The sequence below is a fragment of the Acanthisitta chloris genome, unplaced genomic scaffold (assembly GCF_000695815.1).
Source record: "Acanthisitta chloris isolate BGI_N310 unplaced genomic scaffold, ASM69581v1 scaffold27280, whole genome shotgun sequence".
In the NCBI taxonomy this organism is placed as follows: domain Eukaryota; kingdom Metazoa; phylum Chordata; class Aves; order Passeriformes; family Acanthisittidae; genus Acanthisitta; species Acanthisitta chloris.
Genome location: NW_008650433.1, coordinates 108226 through 131205, shown reverse-complemented (window position 1 = coordinate 131205; position 22980 = coordinate 108226). Strand labels below are relative to the sequence as shown.

General features: G+C 37.7%; 1 protein-coding gene across 2 annotated transcripts in view; it reads right to left on the bottom strand.

The window, feature by feature from the left end:
* Nucleotides 1–22980, bottom strand: part of FRY (furry homolog (Drosophila)) — a 137672-nt gene that overhangs the window by 18863 nt on the left and 95829 nt on the right. For both annotated transcript variants that reach the window (XM_009085085.1, XM_009085093.1), the window contains exons 44-54: nt 22152–22753; nt 20442–20539; nt 20179–20349; nt 15331–15471; nt 14404–14583; nt 13176–13337; nt 12313–12387; nt 11068–11238; nt 5017–5217; nt 4357–4518; nt 674–837 (exon numbers count right to left, since the gene is read on the bottom strand). In XM_009085085.1, the coding sequence (XP_009083333.1) occupies nt 674–837; nt 4357–4518; nt 5017–5217; nt 11068–11238; nt 12313–12387; nt 13176–13337; nt 14404–14583; nt 15331–15471; nt 20179–20349; nt 20442–20539; nt 22152–22753 (2127 nt within the window). The remainder of the gene's footprint in view (nt 1–673; nt 838–4356; nt 4519–5016; nt 5218–11067; nt 11239–12312; nt 12388–13175; nt 13338–14403; nt 14584–15330; nt 15472–20178; nt 20350–20441; nt 20540–22151; nt 22754–22980) is intronic.

The following is a 22980-nucleotide window of genomic DNA, read 5'->3' as shown; positions in this document are numbered from 1 at the left end:
TATCATCTATCTTACTGCATCCCAGAACACTTGAATTGGTTTATTGTACCATAATTTGAGGAAGAAGGCTGAAATTGCACAGGAGGATAAAGGCCATAAAAAATCCCTCTCTCTCCCTCTCCCTCTCCTCCCTTCTCTTTTCTCATTAATACAGGCTAATTGCAGTCTAACTCATCATGAAAAATCTGAAAGAGCTCCATATGTCACAGAAAAATCTTGATGCCTTTATATAACTTATGGTGGGGTCCAGCCACACTCACCAGCAGCCTCAAGAGTACATAGATGGGATTTTTGACAATATTGTGACTTATGACCCATAAGAAATGAGCAGGATGAGCTCATGCCTGAACTGTTGAACAGCTAACTAAGTAGTATTTGCATTACTGCAAATCTTCTAAAATCCTTCTTTTCTTTGATTAAATGTACTACATACAAAATGACTAACTGCATAGATGTATGTTTTCCTAGAAGAAAAAACTTGGTTTGGGCTTTTTTTTTTTTTCAGCTGTGTGATAATTATGCAGGTAATAGGTCATTATCTTCTCATTACTCCAAACTCCTCAGAATTTTATAACCCCTGTGGCCAACACAGCCATTCCATTAACTACCACCTTGTTACCACTTTGTTGTACAGTGTAAAAGAACTTTCATGAATAATAGCATATGCAAGTACCTAGCAATAGCAAATTGTTCCAGCCTGTCAACTTTCTCTTCAGTTTCTGTCATATCCAGACTAAGGCTATCACTGCATTCAAATGCACCAGGGAGTTCATTTGTAGAGCCTGAAAGTTCATCCTCATGGACTGGTGCATCTTGTTCTTCAGGTACAGCTTCAGCCTAGGGGAGTGAATGGTGATGTCTTAGAAAACAGCAAATTAGTAAGTTAATTCCACTAATAAATAGAAAGCATTTAATGAAAAAACCCACCTGACAATAAGTTAAACTGCACAGAATATAAATTACATGAATCAAGTTACAGTTCTTCAAAAATACTGCATTTGCTTAACTTGCCATCTTGGATCAGTATTATTTTACAGACATTTCTTCAGCTTAAGTTGTCTAGCAAAGAATTTCAGATTTCAATGCATTTGGCAACATAGCAGGGAAGTAATTTTCCAGGAAAAACAACAGGGTTCTTGCTATTGTCAGGCTGTCCTTGTCACTTAACACTTTATTAAAGCCTCTCAAAATATGTTGAAAACAATCAGTGTCTGGAAGACTACATGCATAGTTAGAATTGAGAATTAATTTTGGCATGTCATTTACATTCAAGAGGAATCCAAAGCATTCTACAGACGCTTAAAAGGATTATGCTTACATAATTTCCTTCCTTTTTCATCTATTAACACCTAAACCTCTTGATTTCTTTTTGAAACATTCTAATTTCTCATGCACTTTTAGTCTGAACTAATTTTGTTTCAGTGTTAATCTTTTGGCTTTTGACTGCATCATCCACGGCATCTTGCAAAGCAGTTGCTGTAGGGATGGCTGTTTTGAGTAGCTCAAACTTTATCTTTCCTGTCTGAAGTATCTTATAGTACGAGTTTGTGCACATGTGCCTATGTGCATGTACACAGATGTGTTGGGAGTTGGTAGGGAGGGAAATCTGTGGCAAGTGGAATTAAAGGAGAAACCTGGCCCTCTGCAGGTTACCAAATCTGCTTGAAGCCTACAGATAAATACTTGGGATTTGCACTTCTAAAAATTAAGCAAGACTTCTATCAGAAAGGACAGGATCAGGAATTAAGCAGGACAATGTTTTTTTTGGTTTGCTTTGTTTTCTAAGCAAAAAAGATAGGAATACTCTTGAGTTCAGGGGCACAATCAGAGCCCAAGCCATCTTGAAAAGAGAATTGAAAGCTATATGGCTGAATTACCAGAATAGGAAGCAGAGCAGCTGGTAAGAAGTCTAAATGTTTCGTGCTTCTTCAAGAGGTAGTTAGTATTAATCACTCTCAACTATTCAATATTAGCTTGAAAGAACAAGTGGTTTGTTCACTGCAATGACAGTATTTGTATGAGGAAAACACTTTGATGGGATAGGGTAAGGGAGGAAGAAAGACGAAGCAAACACCTCCCACCCACTGGAGAGTCCAATATGATGTCCCAAAAGCAAAATAAATGTGGACTCTGAATATTCATGCAGGATTGTAGTACACTTCCAAAAATCTGTGAGTTTAGATAACTTGAAAAATATAGAACATAGCATCATCTGGTTCTTAGTATCCCTCAGAGCATTATCTATCACTGCCTTCTAATTATTTGTAAGTACTATCTTAATTATTGTGGCAAGTATCTTTAATAAAAAATAAGTTTGACTAATTTCATGCTGTTAAAAAACAATACTTGGATTTTGGCACTGACACATTTGAGAAGAGGCTATTGAATCAGTCTTTTCTCATTCACTACATCTATTTAAAGGCTGAGGTGATATTTTTGGTTTTGCTTATGATGCAACTAAACATTTTTGTACAGTGCTAAAGTAGTAACAAAAATTTTCCTCTGCATTGCTGACATATCATCAGCTCTCTGAAAAGAAGAACTCAGAGGAAAAGAGAAAAAGGAAAAAGCTCACATTTTGTGTTATCAAATTATGTACTATGAAATATATAAATATTTGTGTTATCAACATTATTATGTTATCAAATTATTTAATGATATCAAATTATTAGGTGTAAGTTTCAAGCTTTCTGACTAAAACCTGGATAACCTTTTCCTTAAAATAAACATAAACAGAGGAATTATATCTTTGTTTACACCGAGTCCAATTTGAGTAAAAATACACAAGTATGCATAGTAGAAGAAAATATCTTTGGGGCAAAAACCACTAAGAAGGCATTCTGTATAAAGCCTGTCAAATCTACCATCTTTGTAACTCTGGCAACTTGGGTTATGTTTTTCACCAATATCAAACCTGTACCAGGACTAACTGAATTTGCCTCTCAGTCCCACAAGAAACGGCTGTCATTTTACATTCTTCACTTACTTACTTTTTCCAAAGCTTTTAAATTTTTTTCACGAACATTGGCACATGAGACATTAAATAAATTTTGGCTGTAAAGTTTCTAAAACCCCAGGCATATATGATTTACAATTCTTAGTGTTCACACCAAGAGCTCCTGCAGCTGGATGCATGAGATTAGCTGCACTCTCCACCTGCACACGTATTTGTTCAGACTGCTGCTTCCTGAACTGAAATTCTGCCAACTTCTGCTGTTTAGGGTTGTTACGTGGTTACTTGTCTACCAAGAGTTGTTTTGACAAATGATAATGAGTTTACCTTCTCCACAACCACTATTTGGGGAGGTTCTCCTCCTTTCCTGTCCTTACCTGCACTACCCTCCTCCTGTCCTTTCTTTCTCCTGGGGAGGTTTCTGACACAATTTGTTCAACATTCAGCACAATTCTACCTCCTCTTCTATAACTTCTTAATAGAAGCTTCTATTACTTCTGTTATATGCAGTGCTCTAGCAGTATTGTATCAATGTTTTTGTGTAGCTGCATTTGGAGGGGACCAAGGGCAAGAACTGGAATGAAAGCCAAGACATATTCTTTCCCTGCTCCATTCTCATACACTACTCTTTGTGCAGAAGTCACACAATCTACACATGACAGAGAAGCTTTACTGACACAAAGCCACTAATTCACACACACACACACAGATTATATTTCTGGAGGGACATTGAGAGGAGTAGGTTCATCTGTCTCTCACAAACAATTATTATCAAGCAGAAAATTATCTCCACATTGAAAATAATATACCAACCTACTCTACTCTGATACAATTGTCTGAGATAAACTGTGTGAACATAGCTGTTGTACCCATGCAAATCCTGTCTCTCCACACCCCCAGGATGGTTTAATATTGTGGTCATGAATTTAAAATTTCTGAGTGTCTGCCAAAAGGCAAGTACTGAATCCAGTGCACAAAACTGTACAATAGGTCCCCACATACAAAAACATTTCAGAGAATACAGGCATACACCCACCACATGAGTTGGCATATCGTTCTTTTAAATCAGCATGGAGAACAAAGGAATATTCCTTTAGGATTGTAACTTGTAACCAGTTCATGAATTTGTTTTCCAATGAGCTTGTAGTATTTTGGTGCATATGTAGTGCAACATACTTATGAAACAATAAATAAAATCTCTGAATAAAGTACAAGTAGAAAGGAAATGGTATGAAAGTGCAGGAGTGTGTGAATGTATTGTACTATGCCATTACCCAGAGAAAGTCAGAATGTACTTCATTTCACAGCTCAAACCCTTCATGAATGGGGAAGCAAAAAAAAATTTGTAGAAGTGTTACATAAAATACAGCCTAGTTGGCAAAGAAGGAAAAAAATATAATCACCTTGGCTCCTTCAGACACTTGGAGATTATTCATCTCAGGCAAAGACACATCAAAGCTGGATGTTCCCATATTAAAATGATGAGGGTCTGCTGAGGTTGTGTCACATGATGTAGAAAGTGAGTCAATATTGTTTGCATCCTCAGATGGAGAAAGATTTATAATCTGTTTATAAGACAACAAAAGCACAGAAAAACTAAGTAAACAGTACCTTACCACACAGTGCTTCATGAACATGCAAAGCAGACATTTGTCTTAAGGGGCAGTGATAGTGCCTCTCTTACCTTGTCCACAAAACACAACCCTTTCAATGTTTCTGTCATAAAAACTGTATTAAAAACATCCCAGAAATGAACAATGAAAATCTGACAAAGCTTACCAACCTGAAGTTTTGTTCTATTTCTTTAAGTATTAGATACGGCAGAAAGATTTACTATAGGCCAATTGTGCGAATGTCACACGCTAAAAGAGGGCAAATAATAAAATCTGACATTTCCTGTGTTTCAAACTTTGCATTAAAATTCCTGTTTACCTGCACAAATAAAGGAAAATGCACCCACCAATTTCAGCTGATTAGATTGCACCTGGGCAGAGGAAACTAAAAGCCCAACTTCTTTAAAAACACAACCCTATCTTTTCTTAAATTTCAAGTTTGCAACTTACTAGGTCTGAGTTCTCCAAGATTTGGCTGGTGGTCAGGTCCTCCTCCTCTGACGACTCATCCGAATCCTCGTGGTTCATCTTGTTCAGGCTGGGCGTGCTCCCAGAGAGCTGGCTCTCCTCCAGCAGCTGCATGTCACACTTGTCCAGGCTGTCCAAGGATCGTCTGCGCACTCCCCAGTTGAAGTTGTCCATGCTCTCCCCCTGAAAGCAGACAGAGGGTCAGCTTTCTTGATTTGAAACTAATCATTTCTCCAGAAATCTTTTTGTGTAAAAATGTAATACAAACTTGATATAAGCATTATTTTGTTTGTTCTCCTGGAGATAAGAGCAGAAGCAGGGAAATGGCAGTTAAATGAGCATTCAGTCTTTTCAGTATTAGATGTTTTTCATGCATTTGCTAATTTAAGAATTTGTTTTTGTAAGTCCACATATACACACTCCTCAATGCCAGTAGAGCAATGACAGGCAAAAGAAAAGTTTGGAAGCAATTTAAAAGGATTTTTACATGATGTTTAAAAGTATTAGGAGCACAGTTCATAATGATGGCTCAATTGTGAAACTTGTGATAAAGATTTTATATTCTCTGGATTATATAGATAACCATAATGGTGAGTAGATTTGAACAAACCCTTCCTTTACGCACAAAATGTAACAGGAAAAGCAGCACACTTTTTTCTCACTTTTATTCTAGGCCCATGCTGCTTATTTTTGTAACTTGAATCTATTTGAATTATTTGGAACTATATTTTGAGAACAGCCTGATTAGCATTGCCTGAGATTTCACATTTTAAAAAGGGCACAGTCAAATGGGCCAACCATTTTATACTGACTTTCAGTTCTGATCCCACACACAGTTACATAAAGCCAAGTGCATTAAGCAAATTGTGTAACCATTTGTTAGGCTGGTGAACAGATAAAAAGATCACTTGATTTCTTTCATGTATAAAAATGACAATTAGTTTCCTCCCATTTTTCCATTTGTTTAAATTATGTGTTTTCAAGTGGACTGCATTCCTTTTCCCTAACTGCACTAATTCTCTTGCTCCCTTTCTAAGCCTAGCCAGGTTCCTCTCAGGCAAATGCAGCATGACATCCACAACTGCTGCTGCCATGAACCTGCAGAGGCCAAAGGGGCCTTAGACAGCAAGAAAAGTCTACCCAGAAGTATTTGTTGGCAGTTTTGGGTACTTTACCTAGGTGAAAACCCTAAATCTTGTGCCAACATGGGAAATAAATTTATAGGGAAAAATGTTTCTTTTTAAGGTTCAGGGCTGATTGTTTAAAACAACACTCTCTGCTGCAACACTCTTAACCAAGCAAGTCAATTGGTAAAAATAAAAGCTGACACTGATCTTTTAAATATTAATTTGACAAAAATACACTTCTGCCTAAAAAATAATAAATCTTATCGGCTCACTGATTATGAGTAACTCCTGGGATTATGCAGATCAAAATTACATGCAATTACAGAGAAAGAGGTCTCAGTTCAGTAAGGTCCTTTAAGCAGAGTTGTCATCTTAAACACTTGAGTAATCCCCATTCAGGACTGCTCAGACATTTAGTGAATGGGAACCAAACTCCATAAAGTGCAGTGAATTAAATTGCAGTCTTACCTCCTTAACAATCAACAAACTTGCACAAATTGATCTTATTTTGCATCATTGCCCTTTAATGCAATGGACTGTGGAATATCAGTAGAAAGAGGGAAAGTTCTGTTTCGTGACACTAACCTCACCATTCATGAACAAATATGATGCATTTAGAAAAAACATCTTTTTTGGAAAAAGACAACCCAGAAATGTAAGAACTGTAATCTACAATAACATTTATAACTAAGGAATTCACTATATTCAAGAGCAAATTAACATGAAATTGTTACGAAGCCTGACACATTATTGGAATAACCCCGTGTTTTCATCCTGGGACTGGTATCATATGGTAGTTTTGTGTGGGAAGAGAACAGAATACATCTAAGATTTAAGAAGTTATGCCTCTTTAAATCATAAAATTGGCTGTTCAGTTCCAAGCTATCTATTTTAACAAGTCCTTTGGTTGACCCTCCTCCCCTACAAAGGCTGGAGGACACATGCTGCAACAAGACATCCTCCACAAACACAGCATTTACTGAACTAACAAATGACAAAATCACATAAATAAGCAAGCAAGCAAAGATTACTGTCATCACACCCTGATCCTCATGATGCCTTGTAAAGCTATCAGTGAACTTTGCAGCCTATGTCTATGGGCATATTTCCTGTTGCAGTTTAGCTCTGCAATGTCTTGAAGAAGGAAGCCAGCAAAAAGAAGAAAAATGAACAGGGCCACTTTCAGGGCATGCAGTTAGAAGGGGGAGTGAATTAAAAGTGAGGGAAAAGGGTAAGAGAGTTGAAACACAGTATAACTCAAATACCAGTAGTGTTTGGATCAGCATATGCTTGCTACAGGGGCACTCAGAATCCTACTGAATTTAAACAAGAGGCCAACACATGTCATGAAGATGGAGTTGTTGTTTTTGTAGTCTGTTAAGCAATCTTTCTTTCACAGTTAATAAGGAGCAAAAATGTATTTGAGATGCTGTTAGCTTTTATCTACCGCAGGAGCAAAGCTATTTCCTATCTGAAAAGTCATCAGTGATAAACATCAATTCAGAGGAAAACAGTCACATGTTATAAATGTGTCTGGTCAGCAGTGAGCAGGTACCACATAGAACTTCTGACAATCACGACCCCCTGGCAAAGGAGCAGATGTGCCCTTGCAGCTACTTTAAACAATACAACAACCCAGGGGAAAGGAGAGACAGAGGGCAGTAAAAAGGGAAGTAGCCCTATGTGAGGGAGGGCAGTAAAGCTCCTCCACAGAGCCAGTAAGAATGATGGAAAACCTCTTTCACAGAAGATTTTATCCTTACTGTGTTGGCAAAGTATGCAAAGCTAATGGAATCACTCAAATATCGTAGGGTGTAGGCAGAAGTATTGTGGAACTGCAGAGTAAGGCACTATTTCCATCTGGCTCTATCTTTTTTAGAACATAGGCATTTTGAGACAAAGATTTTTGTCTGGGTTGTGTTTGCATAATAACTGATGTACAAACTACCTGAAACCAATATTCAAAATACTGTGGTTGCTGACTTTTGAATCAGTTACACAACTCATTAGAATTCTCTGTCATTTCAGTTCTCTCTGTGAATTGAAAAACTGCAAGTTTAGGTTCCAAACTGGCAATGACTGATGCATATTTTCAGTTTTTTTCAGAGGGTAAATGAGCCTGGCAAAGTTGGTAGGAGTATACTGCTGAACTAAATTAAGCTGTAGGAATTCATTCATTTATTCAATTAAATTCAGCCTGGTAGGCAATGATAGAAACTTTCTTAAGAGGTCTCAGGTATCAGCTTTAGCAAAATGCTAACAGGAGCCAATATGCTACAGCTGAAAAGCTAGAAATTATCTATAATTTGTCCATATGAAAAAAAAGGCCTAAATTTTGCTATGATATAAACAATGAAGTTTCTATATATTAATCATGCACAACGATATCAAAAGGAGAAACACCTCAATTTTAAAAACACTGATACTAGAACTAAGATATATTAAAATTTGTGAATATTGTTGATTGTGTCAAAAACAAACTTAAAATTAAGCAGAATTTTTGAAAACCCTAAAAAATACCTCTAATGCAAGCAAAAAAAATGAAGCACCTGTCAGAAATGCAAGCACACACACTCACACACCTATGCACACACTGAAGGGGGGAGGCAACAGCAAAACTATGATGTTATTCTACAATACAAATTTGCAAGAAGGCATAACATATGCTGGCACATCTGAGTTCAAGTATCATTCTTACCTGAAGTTCCTGGGTAGCAGATATAACAGATAGAAAAACAAATAGAAAGAATCTATGTAAAATTACTGTATTAAAGACATCACAGACACACATTTGCCTACAATTGTAATAAATGTTACCACAGAAATGTCAACTCTTCAGCCTGTGTTTTAAGTTTGAAAATAACTATCACTTGTTTTCACATATTTATGAATTTCATACAAGTGAACCTTGTGGTCTGGGGATGATACAAGCATCACTGGCCTGTTTAAATCATAGGGGTTTTTTTTAAAGACTGATGTTGCTCTTGCTAGATTAAATTTTCTAACACTGTTTATTCATGTTTATGAATATATCAAACTCAGATATTACGTAAGTGATAACAGTTTCAACTCAGTCATTAGAGAAGTATCTTCTTACACCAGGTCTGAATTTGACTAAAGTATCTATTTATTTTTATAACAGTAGTAATTCAGTCTGGACTAAACCTTGGAATGCAAGGTTTCAGATTCATGGCAATTTAAAAACTGCCTTAAGTAAAAGACTACATTTTTCATTTTACTTTATAGAAAACTACAGAAGCTTAGTATCTGGTCTAGTGGGAGATGTCTAGCAGGGGGGGCTGGGACAAGATGATCTGTAAGGTCTGTTCCAACCCCCAAAATTCTATGATTCTATTATCTGTTTCATGACCAACTTAAGACAATTAGGATATCAATTAATTTAGGCCTCAGTCTTGAAGTTAACCACATGTATAAATCAAATCTTTGCAGGGTCACATTTTTCAGGCTTCACCCATTTTGATAGGAATTGTTCTGCACAATTTGTTATAATTTCTATGTGGTCTTAACTGGTGAAGAGAGAGAAGAAATTCCTGAATTTCAGTGGACAAAAAATTGCCAAGTGATATTTAGTCAAAATTGCTGTGCCAAGTCCTTATAATATCTTGAAAGCATTTAAGACACAGAAATTACTTTAGCCAGCATATTTTTGACAAGCAACCTGGCATTGTTGTTTTAGCATTTATTGTTGTTTGGAACTTTAAAGCTTCTTCATAATATTTGCCTAATGTATTTTCAGCCATTGTTGCCAACTACCCTTTTATTTTTTTAAGCAAAGTCTAGGGCAGCTGTGAGCTAAAATTGCTATATTTTGATACAGAAATTCCTGACTTAGAAAATAAAAGGACTTTGCAACATTCTTCCCCATTCCTTCATTGTTTCTTTTCATTTGGAAAAAAAAAATTAAAATTCAGACGTACATGAGTCCACACCTGAGGAGTTCTGTTTACCTTAAAAGTATTTTACTACTGTAATTCAAAAAAGTAGAAAAATTATTTTTTCTTTTTGTACATGTTCTTCTCAGTGCTAAGAGTGATGCCTGAGAGAACTGATGTGAAAATCCAGCCCAGATTATGATAAGACAATTTATTAAACTGTTAGGTTTAATGAATATCTGCACCTTAAGTCCTTTGAAAGAGCTTACAACTTCTGAACTTCTAAATAGTAATAAAATTGTTAGACTTGTTTGGCAATGGATATTAATTTTTGGCCTTCCCCAACCAAATAGAAACACTCAGGTCAAAGGGTGTAGCCCCCCAGCATCCAGCAGTTCTCCAACTTTATCTCTTCAGCAGTTTCAGCTCAAGGTGAGCTGAGAGGCTTCACCTGTCAAGACTTGCTCTGGGCCCTCAGGACTGTGTTTAGCTCCTGCACAGAATGATGAAATCACAGACACCTAAGCAGAGTGGAAGGTACATCTCTCTGAGCGTTAGTGATTTCATCAGCAGTTGGGGGAATAACAACAGCCTGGAGGCCTAAATTAATGTTTTGCAGGGTTACTTATGAACCAACAGATTTGGAACAATTTCATTTTATAGGTTTTTAAGCAGCAAATAGATTTCATTAATAATTTAGACCTTTACAAATTGCATTTAAAATAAATTCACTTAAAAGTAAATTCACTGTTAAGGTACTAGAGCAGAGGCTTTATCTTCCAGTAACAGTTTTGCAGTGTTTCCTAAAGCAGATTCAGAAAGGAAGGGTGGGGTAGCCTCTTACTGTTACACTACTGAAATAAACACTAAATGAACATTATAAATAATCTGAACTCAAAGCTAAATTTATAGTTAAACTCTTAAAGCTTTATGTTACAAGAAGAGTAGTGTTTAGTAGAAAGAGTATAAAACTGTTTTAATATAAAAGCTGTTTCAGAGAAAATATACTGTACCTCCCCATCTTCCAGCTCAACATCTAGGAAATCAAAGTCCCTAAAGACTCTGAATTGTTGTTCACTGTTTGAATCATCCATGTTCTCCTGCTCCCGTGTTCCGTCTTCTGAAGACACCAAGCTCGTCTGGTGCTCAATCAGATCCAGATCACCACAGGAAGAAAAAATTACCTACAATTCAAAGGATTTCTCTTGTAACAAACTGTTCTCTCTGGTTGTTTCTTCCTAAAAGCTGTAATTGGTTATTCAGAAGACTGTATTTCCAGTACACACCTAATTCCTTCACCGAGTATTTTTAGAACACTCTTTATTATTTATGTTGGACAGGTGCCTTCAGATTAAACTTGTACAAAGAAACAACTTCATACTGTGGGAACACATCCAAGAATATTACAGCTACCTCCTAATGGCTGCAGATTGATGTTGCCTGGATGTTTGTATACATATATAGGAACAAAATTCAGAGAAGTCAGCAGAGAACATACTGTCAAGGGGATGAGATAGTAAGTTCATAAAAAAACCCACTAGTTAAAAGATGTTCAAAAATATGTCAAGATTAGAAAATACAAGCTGTAATTTTTTCTTTCCTACAGAATATAATTATATCTGCAATTTAGTTGCAAAAATTAAACAGTTCTTGTCTTGCAGAACCGAAGGGGCTGTTTGCCATAGTACAAGTGACATACACCATGTTCAAAAACATTCAGAAATTTTCCTTTCTCTGTAGAAAATATTTAATAACTATTTTAAGAACTTCCCACCCTGGATGATCTATTGCCCATTTCCTGGCACTAGATAACATTAATTTTTAAAGACTAAGATCAGAACTACTGTCTAATGGAAAAATCAGACACACACCCCCTCCCACCCCCCCATTTTATCTCTATAATTTAATTTTTTACTTTACAAAGGTTCCAGATTGGTAATGCCACAAGTCATTACTCTCTACCCACTAAGATGGCATAAGTAAAACCATCACAGACTCTATCTCATGGAAAAACCATACACAACTCTGTAAGTAGTTCATGTTTATGTGAGAGAGCCATTCACCCACTGGTCTATATGCTGACAAATGCAGTGTGGGGCAGTACAAATGATAATTATAGTAATGTGACTAGTAATCTGATAATGATACTAATGTGAAAACTATGCAAATCCAATCAGCAACTCTGGGAAACAAAATTCTTCACTTTTAAAGTCTAGGGCGCAATGAAGCAAAAAAATGTTGAATACAAGGCTACTTACTGAAGGGTTTTTACTCAGCCCAACTTCCTGACCACACAGGGAAAGGACATGCACCAGCTTTTCCTTTGTCCTTTTCTAGAAAACAAGATGTTTCTCAAGTGAGCATTTTTTAACTATCCATTCTCCTGGTGGCTAGAAACATACATTAGCAATTTTTAGTTTGGAGGAACCAATGAAAGAATTAGTCATTAAGTGCTCAAATGATTGCTTTCAGAGGAACTACGCATCAAGGAAACATAAAAATAGCTGTTAATGATTTTGCTGTTTATTATTTTAAATTAGCCCATGAATTCTACTGAACATAATAAGATAATAGTTGATCACGTGCATCACTTCAAAAGGACAGTTCAGAAGCTTAAAATGAAGCACATGCATAATGTTTTTTGCAGAATTGGGCCTGAGTCACTGCAATATAATCTGCTATATTAAAAAATAAATAAGAGCAATACGTTCTGCATGGTTTTAACTGGCAAAGAACCAAAATCACTAAGGTAATCAAATATCACTTTTAGGAAAATTATTCTTTTCACTTGATTTCCCAAGAAAACAACACTCTGAAAGCTGAACATGATGTCTGTCTGCTCTCCTTGCTAATACCTGAACTAATCTGTCAGTTTTAGTTAAATCTGACCTAGACTTAAGAGGTCTTAAAGGGATGCATTTCCTGCAGGTTGAAAGCAAAACAATGGCAGGATAGAAGACAAACATAACTCAGTCTATTTTTGAGGCCAAGAAGGACATTCAGCACACACAGTCAGATGTTGTGCTGCCACTGCCCCAGCCAGTCCAGAGCACTGTACGGGGCACTGAGAACCATTCAGCTGCTCTGAGTACAGCTTGTTAATGAATCGTGAGCTACCTACCTGAGAGTACTGGGGTCTCTTCCAGCTCACAGGAACAAGGACATTAGAGTTAGATCCTGATGAGGTTGATGAAGTGCTTCGGGTGACAGCCATTGCCCTGGGCTTACCATCTCGTCCAGAAGAACTTTGCAGCTCATCATACCTTCTCCCAATAATTGGAGTCTTAAATAGAGAGTAATTAATTGTTCACTAGTACCATGCTTCAGGATGAACTTATAAAAGCCATACTGCTTCAGCTGGAGTAAAAGGTTACTCTGAAGATCATATGCAGGCATAAAAAAAGGAGTTCAACAAATTTCATGTCACTTTGTATGTATGTTATTTTCCACTGTGAATGTCTGAGTAACAACTGCCATACTAAGTAGCTAGTGCTTATGTTCATGGATAGCTAATACTCCAAACAACTATCACATCTAGCAAAAAACCCCAGAAAGCTTATGAAATTTCTTTCAAATTCACATTTCTTGCATGTTCCTTAATGCTTTTTTCCCAAGAGTGCTGAACATTCTGGCCCTTTTCCAACAAAAATTGAAATGCTTTCTTGGATTGGCAATAGGATGCTCAGCATATTCTAAAACTATACCTACATGAAACATCAATAAGAATATTCAAATAGTGCAAGATGCCTTTTTTTATGTTTGCATTTCCTTTTAACCTTGATAGTTCACTATTATCTCTATGAAATAAACTATAATGCTGCAAACAGTCCTGCAGGTTTATAGTAACAGAGTGAGTTGCCCATTGAAGTCAATAGGACTATTCAGTTCCATAAAGTTGCAAGGTGCACAGGGTTTGCAGGGTAGGCTGCTGTAAGAGAGTCCAGTCAGAACTCAGGCAGTACTCCCACAAAGGACATAGTCTGTGTTTAACTGTTACAGAGAACACTGGCATCCAAGTGTAAGATGTTTGGAGGGGAATTTCATACATATAGTATACTTATATATTACAGTTGGCATAACTGCAACAAAGCTTTTCCACCAGATAATTTTAAAAACAACTAATAATTCATTTTAAAAAAAAAAAAAAGAGGTAGTAGAAATCTGGAAAGAGCCTCCAACATGGGTAATTAAATATGCCACTGTGAACCAGAAAGAATTTAAGAGACATTCAGTTTGGTAATTTTCCTTTCTTTCCTAATTTTTCAGCTTTCTTAAGGAGTTGCAACACATATTTTAGGATTATCAAATGATGTAATTAAGGTGTTAAGTAGTAAAATTAGAAATAGTACCTCTGAAATATCAAAATGAAACTCTAAAGTCTTCCCTGGTAGCTCCTTGGAGGCACTGTTCCACACTCGATGTATTTCCATTTTTGAAAGATCACTATGTTGATAGGAAGGTAGAACTAAACTGGCAGAGCGAGAAACTACCAATTTCAGGATATTCAAGGCTTCTCTCCAGTGAATGCTCTAGAAATAGGTATATATAATCAGCAAACAGAAGGAAAGATTCACATACATTCAAGATTACTGACATTGTATTGTATTGTATTTTTTGTCATATAATAAAAACGTAGAATTGGAATATTCCTATTCTTTCTCATTCTGTATGTACTTGCAGAATAATTTCAGGTATGTACTTGCAGAATAATTTCAACAACAGACATCAAGACTTGCATCAGGTGATATTGTTAGGACACTGGCCTGCAACCTGGGAGACCTGTGCAAGGTCAAGCTGGCAAAGGATTTAAAATCTCCTACCTGAATGCCTTAATCAATATGAATAAATATAAGGGCCATTGCAGAATCCCCATGTAATAAAAAAGCTGACTCAAAACGGGTTCTTTACAGCTGTGAATTCCATGTAGATTTCACTGGTCAAGAATTAGGTACAGATGTCTCTGAAGGGATGTGCTTATGCCATATCTCCTTCAGGCTAATAGTAAAAAAGAGTGGCCAGACAGGCTCTGGTATTAAACTTGCTCCCAAGGTACTGTAGCTGCAGCCTGACCCTTCCCATACAGTCAGCACACAGCTGGGCACCTTATTGGGGATGCACATTCTATGAGGCATCAGGATGTTTATAAACTAGGTATCACAGTAGACAGTTGTAGCCCTCCCTGCTAATCTAGTCTTAAATTCTGATAAATAAAATCAACTTCTGATAGTAAAAACTACTAAGTTCCTATAGTAATATAAAAAAGAAATGGTATTTACCTGTACATATTTTTCAATGATTTTTAGCACTTCCACATTAAACTGTTTCACAGGAATAGCTGACAGGTCCATATAACTAAGAAGACTGTAGATCATCTGTAAGAGGGATTGTTGCATACTAGGAAGGCCCTTTTCAAGTAGCTGTTAAAAAGAAAGTGAACACAATTAATTTTCGAGAAGTTTCTTCTTACAGAAAAGGCTGCTAGTTTCATGAATATCTTTTGTACTGTTAATCTCTCTTCCATCACTGATTTTGCAAAAGCCATTTTACAATCATTTCACAACTGATGCCAATTCAGGTGTGAAGTAAGAGCTTAGGATGGGAGTCAAATGCTAGTCTGTTACATTTCATATATGCCTGCCCTAACTTATCCAGAAAACACATTCAGCAGTTGAGTAAACTGGTAGGTAAAATTTACACTGTAATTGAGGAAGCACATCCAATAAAAACAGGGGAGTATCTTTTTATGTCTACATTTACTGAAAGTCAGTGAGAAAAAAAGAAAACATGCTGAAGAAACAAAACTACTACTATTCCAACATCAATAAATATTTATCCAAATATACTTCACTGCCAGTGCTCACTGACTGTAACTTTCTGTTAAGGAGGAGATGGAGTCCCTGGGCTCTCTTACTGTAGAGGCTAATACAAAGAAGAGCTTGATCTAAATCCCAGAATTTTGGAACACCTGAGTGTAGATCCTGGAATACCACAATGAACCTTGGAAATGCAACTGTGCTCATTTATATACAAGACAGAAATTCAGGAGGTGTACAGACAGCCATGATATGCTTGTATAATCTTTCACTGGTGACAGGCAATGTCCCACCCCACAAATTTCAGAGGCAATCAAATGTTATTGCTGGAGGTTTATGTGATCCAGCACACCAGCCACTATACCATTTCAGTGTAGGAATAAAGGATTAGAAGAAACTATCTGGATGACAGAAAGGATAGGGATAGGAAAAGGAATTATTTGGAAATAATGGGAATTTTGTCTCTACTGCTGGTTAGAAAACTGTTCTAGGAACTTTATCTCTGAAAGTTTCTAATTTCCATTCCAGTTTGCATAAATTAGCTGTCAAATTTGTCTTAAACAGCTCTTGGCCCTTAAACTCAACACATTTGTTGACTGTCATCATTCACATGTTCAGATGAGTGTATGTGGTGATTGGTAGTCTACATGTGTACTTAAACACACAATGAATTTATAACCACAGAATCACAGAATCATTAAAGTTGGAAAATACCCCTGAGATCGTGGAGTCCAACCTATGACCTAACACCACCATGTTAACTAGACCCTGACACCAAGTGCCACTCTTTCCTTAAACACCTCCAGGGATGGTGACTCCACCACCTCCCTGGGCAGCTCATTCCAATGCCTAATAAAAAATGAGTATTCCAGTGTAAAGAAAGAATAGCAACTTTAACATGCATTTAGTACAATATGAACTCTACTGCTGCCAGAAGTAACAAAAATAGCAGCAAGATGGAGTTGCAGTAACACTACATCATTCGGATAAGAGTATCATTTGGATATGAGAATTCCATGACAAAGAGTTTCCACTGTATCTGTAAGAAGAAATAGATCTATTCTGAGAATTGTGGGGTTTTTTTGACTTTGGTCCATATGACCTGCTTTGAATGGTTGTGGATTCCTCTCTTGTTAGGGGTAACTATCGGGGTCTTATCCAGGTTCAGGAATCCACACTCAATCAGCAAAATTTGTCCCCTTCCTGAAGTATCCACTAACCTAGAACTGGGTGGACAGCAGAGCCTTCTCCTTCAAGGACTGCCTGGGCTGATGGGGTGCTACTGCAGGAGACAGTTCCCTCTGCTCCCCCCAAATCTGGCAACTCAGCTCTTAGGCTATGTTAGTCAGTCAAACAAATGTTGTGAGGAAATGAAGAAGGAATTTCATAAGCCATGTCTGACAGACAAGCCCTTAGTGGGATAATGCCTGACCTAGGCCATGCTTCCCCTTGCAATACAGATGTTTTAATCCTAGTAATTCCTTGGGTTTGAACAGGTTATGAATGCTTCTATCACCAGCAATCCAGGGAGGAGGATCTACCATGAGCATATTACTATACACTATGTGGTTTCTTGTCCCTTCTTCTGTATTAATAGCATTAGTGATTTAAATCCAAGCATCACCCTGGACTTAATGACTTACTAGTTTAACATGTAACCTGTGTTGATTCAGATATGCTCCTAGAATGAGTGTGCTCTCATGATAAAAAGGTTGATGTTTAAAAATTAATATGCAAAAATCTAACATTAAAATTGAAGTAAGCTTTCTGTAATGTGTTTGTAAGTTGATTTTGGCAGTGAAGGTTCAAAGTTCTACTGCACTATTAAACAGAGATTTTTCCTTATCTGTAGACTGAGATCCCCAAGTATTTTTCTAGAAGAAATTATCATTTTTCATGAATGGATAGTGGATCTATAATATGTAAAACTGAGTAAAGAGCGCTGCTTTTCACTGTAAGGTTTGGGTAATAACACAGTTGAAATGTCTTATTTTATGCTAGGATCATACCCCTTGATGACAAGCAGTCAAATAGGTTATCAAATAGGTTAAATGCAAATTTTTGTCAGAATGGCAATAATTGAAACTTCTGCTGAGAGCATTTGTTCTCAGAGTCTTAACTTGTGGTACAGTGTCTCCTTCTGAAGGTACACCTGTGTGTTTGGAGGGGTCACTGTTGCAATACAGATTTCCTTGGTTATTCTTAAGCACTGCATATCTCACAATTTCCCTCTGGCCAAAGCACTGGGGACTGAACCAGGATTGTTAAAGCCCAAAGCTCTGAAACCAATGGCTGTAACATTTAACTGCAGATTGCCCAGTGGGGCTATTAACCCATTTGGCACTACTCACTGACAGTATATCCCACAGCTGGCTTATAGGAAACAGGACCACACTGTTTATCCCGGCCTGGGGATTAACTAAGAAGAAAAGAGGAAACATTCTGAATGCTGGGGAAAAAAAAAATTTTCAGGGCCGCAACAGGCTGAACAAGATGGTTTCTTGTCTCTTGTACTCTGCCAGACTGGCAGCTACTCTATGCCCATATAAATATTCTCCAGACATGACTCAACAGAGCTGCAATGTAAATACAGAGAAAGGAAGTTGTGCTTACTATTCTGTCATCCTGCTGCTGATGGTGCTATGTGAGGAATGTGTCTTAATTATGGTCAAAAACCTGCCTGACTTGCTGTTAATACATCAGTGTTGTGCCACTCTACAGCAAGGGGGGAACTGCACAGAAGGAGTCTCCACATGCAAGCGTAAACCCATTTTAGGGGAGCAAGATCATAAGCAATGGCCTTTGTGGAGGTGTTTCAGTACTAGTAACTGTACATAGAGCACTGAAGACAAAATAGAGGGAAAAATGCTTTTCTAAAGCTGGGAAATCAAAGGAGAAAGAGTTTAAACTCTTAAATTTTTATGGTAGTTCTTTATTAGGAATACAAGCTTCTGCTGTGAAGGAGACAGGACTCTAGAGGACTCAAAGTAGTGTCTGAAGAGCGAATAGTTCTTCAGAGCTAATAGGTCTACAGAGTCTTTGAACTTGAAAACAGACTGAAAAACCTCAAGGTCCTGTTTTAGTCTTCTAGAGGAGGGTTATGCCTTTCAGCATCAGTTAAGATTATATATGATTGTTTACTTAGAGCCTCCATGTGCAAACAAGGTGAGGAATTGCAGCTTGAGGTAGCAGTGCCTAATTTGCTCTGAAGTCTAAAGAGAGTGTGGGAGCACAGCCTGGCCTTTCAGGCTTTTGAAAATCTGAGTAGTCAGTATCAGAGATGCCTGTAGATCCTTTGGCAGAGGGGAGAATGAACTTGCTCCAAAAGACAAAGCTGCTCTAAAGAAGCTAGCTGATTCATGTAGAGAGGTGGGTGTCAGTCTTTTCCAGAGTAGCAAGTGATAGTACAAGAGGAAATGGCATCAAGTTGCATCAGAGGAGGTTTAAATTAGATGTTAGGAAAAATTCCTTCAGGAAAAGTGTTGTCAAGCATTGGAACTGGCTGCCCAGGGAAGTGGTGGAATCACCTTCTCTAGAGGTATTTAAAGGACATATAGATGTGGCACTGAGGGATATGGTTTAGTGATGGACTTGGCAGTCCTGGGTTTGTAGTTGGACTTGATAACCCTAAAGGTGTTTTCCATCCTAAATGAATCTGTGAGTCTATGAATACAGAACTGTCTCCTCCCTGGGTGAGATGAAGGTATCGCACTCAGCAGGGAAGGGATAAACCCTACAAGAAAAAATCGCCCTGATACTGATCTGACACAAGAGGCAGAATAACAAGGAGCCTTACGCTAAACAGCAGAACTGAGCCTTGGATCCCCAGGAAAAACACTGCATCAGCTCTATACTCCATGCATGAATAATGTTAGGAGCAAGCAATGAACACAGGGTAAAACCTTGGCAGCAAGGTGATCCCATTTGGTGTTAGAGGAATGCATAGAAATTTGTATCAAGAACCTGATCCATATATCAGCTGATATTTATGCTGCTAAACTCCTTGTGGAATTAGTCCTTTTCTTGTTCTCCTCAGTGGAACCTAAATAAATGTCCAGTTTCCTCTCATTTCACAGTGGAAAATTCAACTGGCTGATGAAGTAAGCTGCTTTAAGATGTTTCAGGTTTTGTTTTAGTGTTCAATATAGATTTTTTATAGCAATTCTGTTGCTTTCTGCTAATTTCTGCTTTATATTTTAAATTATAAATAGCAGCTGCAGAGAGCTCCCAGTAATCTGCTGTCAGACTTCAGCTTTTTGGGCTGTTAGGCAACAGAAGAGTTAAAACAGTAAAAAGCTTTTGAAAACTTACCTCAGCCAAATATGTAACCATATTCAAAGTAATATCAGCAAATGCTTCATGAAGGTAACGGCAAACCACGTTTACCCAGGTAGCACAGTCCCTTGTATAGCTGTGTGTTTTATAAAGGGTCATGACATGTGCAAGATTTGATAGCTTGGGGTTCTTCTCCTCCAAACAAACCTAATTAAATAGAAAAGTCAAAAAACATTAAGAACAAGGCATCTGCATTTACAGGGTTTGAGGACGTACAAAACAGTGAATGATTTTGATACCTGAGCAATCCTTTCAGCTATATCTTTACAAAACTGGTTTGGGCTGTCAAAGTGCTGAATTAAATGGGGCAGGAGACACAAAACATTCAGTGGAAATCCTAGAACAGGAAAATACAGAACAAAATGTATATTTTGGACAGCAAGAGCAAAAATGGTCTTAAAGCTGGTGTTTCGTGGGAGGTTCACAGTTTCAATATTACATTAGCCATAAACTCACACAGACTCTGTCAAGTTGTTCACACCACTGGCTGTACCACATTTGCCTTAAAGTGGCCTTGATTTGAAAATCCAATATATTTTTTAGGCAATAATACTGTTATAAAGCATGAAACTATTTCTGCAAACACTTCTGCACATTCCTGTTAGAGAGTATGTTTATCTTTTCCACTTAACTGGCTTATTGACAGTCTTAACCGGTGGCATTTTCATTACTGCTGCTAAAACACAAAAAGAAATTCAGTGTGTATTGATCAATGAACAACTGTTTTGGTCAGGCTGCCAGGCACAGTTTCCATTGTTTTATATTGTTCACGGTAATAATAACAATGAATCAAAATTCTGTTATACCAGGTCAGCTAAGACTAGTCAGATGGCTGGTTCTGAAGCCAGGAGATGGCTCCTGCATTAAGTGCCAGCTCCTGTCATTAGCATAAGTGCTACCTGGAGCTGGGATTCAGCTCTCCTGCACCAACTTACAGCTTAAGGTAGCTGAACTACAGGCAGCAACTATAACAGAGAGCTATAACAAAAGCTGCTCTAGTTCAGGTGGGAGCTCAGAAGACAAGTAATTGTATCTGGACACAATCTGGTTTTTGAAAAAAAAGAATATGATATAAGAAAATAATTTCCTAACCATTCACTCCCTCTCATTCTACACAATTAATGAGCTGCCTAAACTAGGACCACAATTTCCCTAGTCTTCCTCTGTACTCAGGGAAAATAAAAGATACCTCCAGATGGTAACTGTCACAGCCCATGTGTGAATTGCCCAGCCAAAGTGTGGAACACAGGCACCTCACAGGTGCTTAGAGATGGGCAGGCTGTTCATGGCATTCATCCCTTTACTCTGTGTCTAAGCTTGTTATGACTTAGTTGTGAAGACTGTACAGTAGTCTTAATATCTGTGTTTCTGACTGAAAGAAAGGAGTAAAATCTGGTACAATGTCACAACCTCAGCTAATGACTGGGAATTTCAAAATATGACCTTATTTCCTTATAACCCAGGCCTCCCTCCTCACTCACTATTGTGCTACTGTAGTTTATCTGAAAAGCGTAGAAGAGTTTTTGATATTTATATTTCTAAGGAAAAGCACAAATTTAATATCAAGTAATTTGACATAGTCTGAAAACAACTCAATGGCAAAACGGACCAAAATAGGTTATAGAAAATTTTACAGTATCTCCTTACATATATTTACTTGGTCAGCACTCAGAAACTTTATATGCTGCTAAGCCCTAGAAATTAAATGTTAAATAATACATGACTGCTGTCCTCCAAAACCTTATTGCACAATAGATTCACTTTCAGAAACATGTTATTATTGCTATGAAATTTCAAAAAAGGCCCACCCTGCTTGAAGCAGAAGTACATTCTGCTATATTAAAAGAGAAAGAAAAATTGCCACTTTTGGTTTTGTTCAGACAGCTGAATGAAGCCTGTCATCAAATGTCAATGCAACATAAACTGAGAGCAAAGCATACTGATTTTACCTATAGCTTGAGAGGAATCCACCATGGATATTCGAGACACTGGTGTCAGCAAACTAAAGAGCTGTAGTGTGAGATCAGTGGTAGTAAGGGATGTGAATCCTTTCAGGAGTAGCTGCTGAAGTCCTGAGAAGTCTGCCCACTTCAGCTGCCCCTGCAGCTTCTCTAACTTCTCCCGGTTTTCAGCTTTGTCAAGAGGCAAATGAGCCAGAAGTTTATTCAGTAACCTCAATGCCATTAGGTACTCAAACTCAAAATCTGATTCCATCAAAGCCACAGCAACCCAGAAGATGGTGGCCAGTAGGTTGGTTGGATTGTTAATATGGGATGGATCAGTGAGACTGTCCTTTAGAGAAGATGAACTTCTTGTTTTAGAGGACAGGCCTTGTTGAGTGCATGCCTGAATTCTGTCTAGCGTGGCACTGCGTGGTGGGTCCGAGGACTTGTCCACATCTCCAAACTTTTTGGGTACAGAGAAGCTCCTCTGGTGCCTGCTTCGTTCCGCAGTGGCTGTGTTGCCACTTGCAGGATTCACATTTAACTGTCCTGTGCTCTTCCGGTTTGCAGTCAGTTTGGTGCTTGATGTTAAATCTGGTGAGGATGAACTGAAACCAAGACATATAGCATACATTACAGTATGTGAATGCACAGCTTGCAACTTGTACATATTGGATGCAAGTTAACAATTTCCTGAACTGTAAATAAATACTTAAATGGGAAAAGTAAACCACCACATTGTCTATTGGAGCCTGCCTTTTTTTTCCAGAAGTGCACACAGATATGACAGAAGTGAGGTTCATGTGGCACTGCCCCAAACCAGAGCAGAATAGGC